Source organism: Nansenia antarctica, assembly GCF_963989245.1.
Source record: "Nansenia antarctica genome assembly, chromosome: 3".
NCBI classification, from domain to species: Eukaryota; Metazoa; Chordata; class Actinopteri; order Argentiniformes; family Microstomatidae; genus Nansenia; species Nansenia antarctica.
The window spans coordinates 67,621,697-67,631,552 of record NC_137688.1 but is presented as its reverse complement, the minus strand read 5'-3'; the positions used below and the strand labels follow the sequence as shown (position 1 = coordinate 67,631,552).

General features: G+C 37.8%; 2 protein-coding genes across 2 annotated transcripts in view; both read left to right on the top strand.

The window, feature by feature from the left end:
• The window catches only part of LOC308153022 (protein NDRG3-like), a 34,045-nt gene extending 33,619 nt beyond the window's left edge, over positions 1–426 (top strand). Inside the window, exon 15 of the mRNA XM_080526108.1 lies at positions 1–426. This exon is cut by the window's left edge and continues 2,256 nt beyond it. The gene's annotated coding sequence lies outside the window, so the exon portion shown is untranslated.
• Positions 427–3,778: 3,352 nt separating this feature from the next.
• On the top strand, positions 3,779–7,047 carry LOC308154296 (uncharacterized protein; the record flags this gene model as incomplete). Its single annotated transcript, XM_080527460.1, has 6 exons — positions 3,779–3,906; positions 3,992–4,124; positions 4,521–4,666; positions 4,950–5,028; positions 5,646–5,725; positions 6,420–7,047. 6 exons carry the CDS (start codon positions 3,779–3,781, stop codon positions 6,871–6,873), a joined length of 1,020 nt encoding a protein of 339 aa, XP_080383586.1. The 3' UTR covers positions 6,874–7,047.
• Positions 7,048–9,856: the final 2,809 nt, after the last annotated feature.

Below are 9,856 nucleotides of genomic sequence, written 5' to 3'. Positions count from 1 at the left end.
CGTGACGTGTTTCCGGGTCCAATGGGGGCTGAGGCGCTCTCTTCGAAATGCCGCAGTAATAATAATAATTCATTATATTTGTATAGCGCTTTTCCGAGGCTCAAAGACGCTGACAATGTGGGAAAAACGGGGAAGGGCTGTGTCCCTCGTTGTATGAATAGATCAGAGTCTAAAAAATGATTGAACTGTCATTCTACCGCTTTAGTACACTGGTACTCTGGTGCGGGGAATTTTTTTATTTGGAAATTGCTAAACGTCACGCGTGACGTCAGACTTAACAACCGAACAGTGTAATAAACCTTTGGATTGTTCTTTTGTTTTTATTGTTGTTGTTGTAGTTGTTGTTGTTGTTGTTGTTGTTGTTGTTGTTGTTTTGGTGGGTGTGTGTACTGACCCTGCTTTTGCAGGGCGAGTTGTAGTGGTGATGCTGTGATCTACTGCTGTCAGCTCAAACATTTGTACTGGTTATTAAATAAAGCTTGAAGTTGTTTAATCTGTGGTCGGTTACGTTGTTACGTCATCACCATGCATCATGACATCATCACCAGCAGACACTCTTACAACACGTTAATTTATTATTAACTGTACGTCAAAATCATGACACTGAGACATTCTATAAGAACAGGTGTTTGAAGCACTAGCATGTGTGTACTACATGTACTCTGTGGGTTTTTACTGGGTTCTATCGATGGTGTTCAGTGGCAGAAACTGTTGTTGGACAGAATCATTCTTCTCGCTCTCCTCCCCGACCCTGTCTTTGAAGTTGTAGTGCGTCAGACGTCAGACCTCAGCGTGGCAGGAAACTACAAACTCACTCAGTCACGTCAGTCCTGCGTACACACACACACACACACACACACACACACACCTCCTGCCTACACACACACACACACACACACTCTCTCACACCCTCAGCCACATCCAACAGTCCTCACACTCTCAGCGACATCCCACAGCTCACGTACAGCATGTCAGCATGCCTCTGCATGGCAGGAGTGGTGTGAGAGAGGCTCTGTTCTGATCTACAGAAGGTCCGACCGGCACCATCACACACTGGACCCTAAGAAACACAAGTGTTCTAAAAAGAGTGAAGAACCGGAACTTTAGATTTCACTTAGAACTTGGATGTTAAAGTTGTATTAATACTTTCTACCTTTTTGTACAAAAAAACACTCTTCCGAATATCAACTTTACATTTTTTGAATTTTTGGATTACATTGAGATAGACGAGTTTCATATTAGTGTAATAATATAGTGATAATATGCATAGAACATGTAAAAATATATATATATTGAAAAGGGAGGTATTTAATGATATATGTTAATGTATAGAACAGATGATATTTAATGAATATGTTTAAGAAATATTAAATACTGTACATAATACAGCTGAAATGGTTTAACGTTTTGATGTGATAATAACATGTTTTCATTTTCTGTTGGTGTTCTTGAGTGTTCTGTTATATGTTTGTTTTTGAATTCTAGGATTTATAATAATAAAAAACTTAATAGCACCTTTTATCAATTACATCTTTGTTTATTTCTATAAGATAGAGGCTCCAATATGGTGTTGTGCTGACATCTAGTGGTCTACATGGGTCATTTTTTTATACTGTGCCTTTTCCGTCCCCAGTACTAAATCATGTTGTATTTTGTCTAAATTTGGACAAATACTAATTCCATTAGGTTTTTCATGTATAGTCAATTGTTATGTATTATGAATACAATGATATGGGCTTCTAAGTTGTTGTTTTCTACATTTTAAAAGCTTTGGTTAAAGATGTAAATTTTATTTTGCATGGGATTTGGGATGTCCCCAGTGTTGTTCATTCAACTTCAATCCCCAAAATAACTATTAAAAACATATACATTTCCAAATATGTTAATATTATTTCATTTTCCTGATCAATATCTATTGAAATCAAATATAGTTTTTATCCTTTTTTTTTTTTTGTACAAAAAATTAAGGTTTTGCTTACAATATTGCTTGTCCCTGCGATCACTGTCCACCCTGTTATGCTGTGTTAATGTCCCTTTTAAAAGAAAACCATATTTCTCAATATTATTGGCCAATATTGGGCCAATGCACCTCAAACTAATTGCAGATTGTTCTGGGAGTGCCCATCAAAAAATGGCAACCTTTGTTTTTCGCAATCAATTGATTAGGAATTTATTAAAATTCAAGAACTAAAAAACCCTATGGAGATATGGCTGTCCTGATCAATAACTCTGCCAATATTGGGTCAAAACACCTCAAACCAATTATAGATTGTTCTGGGAGTGCCCATCAAAAAATGGCAACCTTTGGATTTCGCAATCAATTGATTAGGAATTTATTAAAATTCAAGAACTCAAAAACCCTATGGAGATTTGGCTTTCCTGATCAATAACTCTGCCAATATTGGGTCAAAACACCTCAAACCAATTGTAGATTGTTCTGGGAGTGCCCATCAAAAAATGGCAACCTTTGGATTTCGCAATCAATTGATTAGGAATTTATTAAAATTCATGAACTCAAAAACCCTATGGAGATATGGCTGTCCTGATCAATAACTCTGCCAATATTTGGGCCAATGCACCTCAAACCAATTGCAGATTGTTCTGGGAGTGCCCATCAAAAAATGGCAACCTTTGGATTTCGCAATCAATTGATTAGGAATTTATTAAAATTCAAGAACTAAAAAACCCTATGGAGATATGGCTGTCCTGATCAATAACTCTGCCAATATTGGGCCAAATCTCCATAGGGTTTTTGAGTTCTTGAATTTTAATAAATTCCTAATCAATTGATTGGGAAAAATAAAGGTTGCCATTTTTGGAGGGCCACTCCCAGAACAATCTACAATTGGTTTGAGGTGCATTGGCCCAATATTGACAGAGTTATTGATCAGGACAGCCATATCTCCATTGGGTTTTTCACTACTTTTACCACACTTTTACCACGGTCCCTAAAATGCCGAATGTGAATGTCTGTTGAATGTCGAATATAAAAACAACTTTACCACGGTCTAAAGTAGACGCCAGTAATTGTGAGAGACTGTGTAATAATGTCTGAATCAATATATTCTATTTTAAGAAAATGTCATCGCTGAAATATAAATCCACCATATTTAAATATGATGTCTTATCATAAACGTGCAATTATATATAATGAATAAAAGAACCGCCCTTAATTCGATGATATCATCATAGGGAAAGGGGACGAACTTCCCATGAAAGGTGTGCCCTAATCTAGTGGAACAATTTCCAGTAAGCAGCGTTGCGTCGTCGCCTCTAGTAAACGTTTCTTTCAGTGTTTTATTCCTACATGATATGAAACCGTTTGATCAGGATTAAATGGACTATAAGCGGTTTAAGGAATATGTTTCTTTTGTTTGTTTCAATGGTTTGTCTTTGATATAAAAACCGTCAACTTCCTCAAAATATTTTGGCTACGATTTGAGAAAGGAAAAAAAGAAAAGTTAAAGAATAATTGAAACAATGACAGAAAACATTCTCCGAATAATTTCAGATTGAACAGTGTGGCCTCGTAAAAGCTATGGCAGTAATGTATTTTCTGTTGCTTCTCATTTTCAACAATCTCGCACCTGTGCTGGGTGGTAAGTGTTTTATACAAATAAACGACTGTTGTTGTTGTGGTTGTTGTTGTAGTTGTTGTTGTTGTTGTTGTTGTTGTTGTTGTTGTTGTTGTTGTATGATTACAGTAGTCTATAGGCCGAGGCCTATTCTCCCAGATAATGAATAATAGTTTTCTTATTGATTACTTCTTTTTGTAGCAATGAGTGAGATGAATCTTCACTGCTTCAATGACTATGAAGATTTTATGGTTTGTAATTTTACATCTGACAAGTCTAATTGTTCTGGATACAACATGGATATGGATGTTTTGGACAGTTCTACGCCTCGGTAAGTATCAGTGTTGTTTAATGCTGCATGATTATGTTAATCGCGTTAGGAAGACGTATTTCTAATGTCTACCTGTATTTCCCAGAATGACTCATTGCACATTCGAGGAAAAAGAGAGGTCCAAAGATATTTCCAAATGTGGATGCTCTATTGAAATGGCACTAATCTGCGGGGAGCGGTATAATGCAACACTTTGGAATTCTGGGAAACTTCAATATGTTAAAGTCATCGACATCACGGAAAGCAGTGAGTTTCTTCTTGCAGATTTCTATTTTTTATATTACACTAGAGACTGACTAACAACTCTACAAATAAAACGTATGTAAAATTAACCTTATTGTTTGTCCTCTTCAGTAAAGCCTAGAGTTCCCACAATCCTAAATGTGACACAAACAGTAAATGGCAATTTCCTGGTCGAATGTCAGACAAACTACAAGTTGAATGGCTGGATGTCGAGAAATCTAATTTGTCAACTAAACTACAGAAAAAAAGGAGAAACAAAGGAAGTAAGGGTGATGTAATAAACCAGTAATATTACACCATTTCCTCTCATTGTCTTATGGAGTCAGTCAACCAAAACGAAACTACATTGACCCCCTTCATTTTTCCTATAGGAAATCTCATCAACATACGAGATACTTGGCAAAGACTTGGAGCCAAATAAAAAATATGTGCTTAGGGTCAGAACATTAATAAACTCATCTGGCTTAAACAGTCATATCAGTGACTGGAGTGAAGAATGGGAATTTATTAAGCGTAAGTTATAAAACAAAGATGTTAGCAGGTTCTCAAACCTTGACTGGTGATACCTAACTTATTCTCCATCCATCTCTTATTCACAGCTGCATCGCCTCAAAGTCCACTCAACATTGTAATTGTTGTCCTCTCCATTGCTGTTGTAATCATTACATTACCTGCCTATTGGTGCTGTGTTAGGTATGTACTCCTGAAATTGTTATCATGTTTTTCAAGTTTTTTTCTAATCAGAGGATGTATGTGTATTTATCAGCCTATGACTAAATACATCCTTGTCCTCCATACAGACTCAAAGGTAAATGGTGGGATAACATTCCTAAATGTTCAAACCAAGACCTTTTGTCTATGGTTCCAGGAGAAATTAAGGTAAGGCCCCATTAACTGAATGGGTAAACTTAAATGTAGTTTAACTAGTTGTCTTTCTCTAGATTTCAAACATGCAATCTCAAATATTGTTCATTTTACAACCTTCATTATACAACGGATTGATGAAAACAAGCATTGTGATTGGCCGAGAGGAGTTCGAAGATGTGAACAATAATGTCACAGTTAAATCACATATTATGATATTCCTACACCGCAGTAGATTTCTGTATCACGTTCCCTTAACAACGTTTGTAGTTTTAGGAACAATATTTCTCAGCACAGGGCAGAAACCACCACAATCAATCACAAAATACATACATAAAGCTTTGTTTTCTTGTCACAATTTTCTAATTTGTTGTGTAACGGTTGTATTTGTAGCATTAATGCCCTCAAGGCTGTGATTTATCGTAAATATTGTCATTTGGTAGGGGTTAGCCAGCCCTTCACTGTGCATTGTGCCTAACAGCTCCCCCTACCCATGGCAATATTGACAGTAAATCACGGCCTCTCAGGCATTGCTTAATTATATTATATATATTATATCTAGAGGCCCTATAAGTTGTTATATATTTCAAATGAAGTATTTTCATTTGGTGATGCCTTTTTCTCCATCACAGTTTTTCTCTCCTCGAAAAATTGTTTTATCATCCATCTATGTTGATTCTCCTAAAATGGACATAACTGACGGAAAACCATGGTGAGCATTTTGCTATAGTAATATAATGTCTGCACATTCAGTCCTGCTTGTCTTGGCAGTCAAGTCCTTGTATTGGAAATAAATGTAAACAAATATCTTCTCTTTTTTTGCTATACAGGACAACCCCCTCCATTAGAGAAAGTGGTGAGAGATGCCAGAATGGCAGTGGGATGGATTCCTCTTCCCTAGGTTATGCCCACACTTGCCCGCACAGCAATGAGCAAATCATCAATCATGTTCATCTTGATAGGCATCCTCATAAGTCATCACTGTCTGACAGTTCTCTGATGGATTATGCAAGTACAAATATTAACTGCCCACAGTCAAACAGAGACAGTGCTGTGTCCTCATCTGACTATAATGCTAAAGTTGGAGGTTTTGGATCATCTTCCTACAACAATAGGGCCTATTTTAGCCGTCAAGAGTCAACTCTGACACCCGTGTTTTCTACACAGCCTGTGCTCTCCTGTGACTTTGCCTACCATCCTAATGAAGGAGAGGTGTTGCAAAATGTCAAACCACAGGTCTGTCTAGCTATTGTTCAACAAGACCTTAACTTGTCCACAAATGTTGCAACCCTCATGCAAACAGACTTTTCATATTGCCCATATGACGGTGGCCCATCCACAGAGGATACTAGCCTGAGTTATGCTTCCAGTGAGAACAATGTGTCCACAGCTGAAAATGTCAAAAGGGACATTGTTGGATATCAGAGCTTCAGTGAGGCGGTTAGCCTGGGAAATAAGAGAGAGACTGATATCTGCAGGAATGCCCTACTGATGAGCTTCCAACATGAGTACAGTAAAGAGGCACTGAACTATGATATGAATCCATGTCACAACAGTCTGCCTACCCCTGAATGTGGCGTTCCTCCAAGCGACAGTGATTATCAAGATTTACAAAATCTGGGACTAAACAGCCCAGATCTGTGGATCCCAGGACCAGGGCAGAGTGTTGAACAAGTGAAATTGCTAAATAAGTGTCAGGAGAGTGAGATACCTCAAAGCCCTACAGGGAATATGCCTCTAGATTTCATACACAATTCCCAGGGAGAACCATGTCTGACCCTTGGAAATCCCTTTCTTTCTACTTTTGGTGCAAATCAGGCTGAGCAAATACTCAGTGACAGCACTTATCACTGTTTGTAATAATACCTTAGACACCATAGAACCTACACAGACAGTTTGTTATGAAATCTATTCAGTCATGTGGTATTTTTATGCTAATTAATTTAGCTATAGTGACTTGAGCTTACTTCAAATAATAGATGTTTGGTTTGGGGGTCTTTACGGTACAGAAATGATCAGGTATTTATTAGTAATTACAGCACTCCTTTGGTACCAGCACATTTGGTATCAGGTAGTTCTTTAAAGTAAGTACCAGGAAGTAAATACTTGATAATACCAGTAGAACAATACTGTTAAATAAAGTGCAACGGATGGTTGTTTTTTCCCAATACCATATTTTTTCTATGGTTTACTTCTTTACCGGTAGCAAACATTCAAAATTCAAGTCATGATATTATTTTAGAGTGTACATTTACAGATTACTTTAATAAATATGAGTGTAAAAACTGCAAATACCTAATTGGAGAAGAAACTAAATATTATCTCTACCATTGTTCTAATAAAATGAATAAAGCTGTTCAAATGGGGCATTTTATGTACTACTGGTTGTAAAATGTAAGGTTGGCATTTGTCTTAACAAGTTAACATTAGACAAATATTTGCTGTACAGTACCCTGACTTAAAATTGAACTCTAATTGTGCTCTGCAGAACATTCTGGGGAGAACCAGAGATGATTACATGTTAATGCAATGGACCAACCTTTCAGATGAATGTTAGAGGGAGAGACACTTGAATATTCATACAGATGTTCCATCCATAAAAAATGTTTTATGTTAAATGTAAAAAATGTTATTGTCCTTAATTTCACAAGTGTCCTCTAGTTGCTGATAGAGACAGAACCATACACAAGATCGCCAGGAGAGGGCGTCACACAATACCATCATTAATATTCCGTGTGTGTGTGTGCGTGTGTATGTGTATGTGTGTGTGTGTGTGTGTGTGTGTGTGTGTGACCCTACCATTAGTTCCAGCATGGTGATGGTGTGGTTCAGAGGTTCCCACGGCGGCAGTAACGTCGTTAAATCAAGGGTTCAAGGGTACTTTATTTGTCACATGCACAGAAATACAAAGTAAAACATGCAGTGAAATGAAATGGGACGAGACACTCAACACTGTGCCAGAAAAGAAAGAGACAATAGTAACAATAAAAGACAGAGGACATAAGGGACATCAAGTGCTAAACATAAAGTGCTGTGCAAGTAGCAATAGTGTCCTGCGCTATAAACAATAACAGACAATTTTAAAAAGGCAGTAGCCTAGCGTAGTACAAGGGAACCAATTTTGCTTTAAGAGATAAATATACTATTTCTGCTTTCCTTCATATTTTCCTCTAGCCCATTCCACATGGTAACTCCGTAGAATGTTATGCACCTGCTCCTGAGATGGGTGTAAGCATAACCCTTGTTAAAGTTGTGTTTACCACTCATATGATATCCCTTATCCCTCTCTATAAATATATTTTTTAAATATTACCTGGGAGTTCTTGGGCCTCATTTATAAAAAAGTACTTGAACGTCATCTTTGACTTTCACGTAAGCACATTTTTCTAAACGGACTTAAGCATTATTTATAAAATGGGCTGAGATGGTTTAAAGTTGCGTACGTGCTTCCTTCTATAAATACCAACGCAGGTAAAATGAACGCAGGTGAATGAGGTTTGTATTAACGCCCTTACCTGTGATAGCGGCTCAATTATAGCGACTGAATTAAGACAAGTGCTATAATATAGGGTCGTCTGGAAGCGGGAGAGGGCAGAGAAGGGTGGCTTCTCGGTAAGTTGCATTTGTAACGTTTGATCATGACAACTAACCAGGCACATGCTTATACTCAGTACTCAAGTTGTAAAAGAAAATCAGGGGAGGTGGTGGATTTGATCATATGAGGACAATTTTAGCATCCCCTCAGCGTCAGTGACTTCAGTGTCAGTAACTTGGTAAAAATGTCATTGCATGTGTGCGTGCCCCCTCGCACCTTGAAATAGCAGTAATACCACGTTCATTGATAAAATGACATAAAGTATGGAAAGAGTCGGGTGATTTTGACTGTTTTTATTTCTGGGGGGATGCCATCCCCCCTCAACTCGAGTGCTGCTTATACTGTAATAATATAATGGTCTTATTCTTATCAGGTGGTCTTATTCTTATATGGCTGCGAACTCCCTTTGCGAACTCCCAGACACCGGAGAAAATCCAGTATAATTGAGCGCGTGGCCGGGCAAGGTCCGTTGTGGAACGCACTAGGCATGTTGAAGGGGAGATAGACAGCTCCGGAGGGATATAAAGGAAGACTGAAATACAATCATAAACATCAGTTCCTTTTAAATCTTGAATTAAACTCGTTTTCTCGGCTGATAACAACATCGTTAATTTTATTACGAGCCACTTGCATGAATTACACTAGGCAGTGCGGCTCACATGCCTGTAATAACTCCGCATAACCAGTAGGTAATGTGCGTACGCAAATACTCGACGTAGAGCTATGATCGTTTCCACGGTCAAATTGACTCACGTTGAAATGTTATAAATCACTACGTTGACGTGGTTTTCTACGTACGACATGGGTAAGATAAAACTTTGATCTGAGTACTTTCTATAAATGAGGCCCCATGGGCCTCATTTATAAAAAAGTACTTGAACGTCATCTTTGACTTTCACGTAAGCACATTTTTCTAAACGGACGTAAGCATTATTTATAAAACGGGCTGAGATGGTTTTAACACTAGAACAGCCGTGCCTTTTTTACCTACTAAAAGAGCAGCCTCTTTACAATGCTCAAGCTGCTATTTACACACAACGACCACTAGTTGGCCGCTTGTAAATTAGCCTGCTTCCTACACAGAAAAACGGCAACATAGCTTTATAATAGCTTATCCTGATGTGATTTTGATAATGTAAGGATACTGGGTGGTAGAACGCACATATCTAGGAAAAGTCATGAAAGGAGGGTCCTGAAATTTGATCGAGTGCAAAGATATAAAATGTTTCTTCACTCACAGAGGTCAAA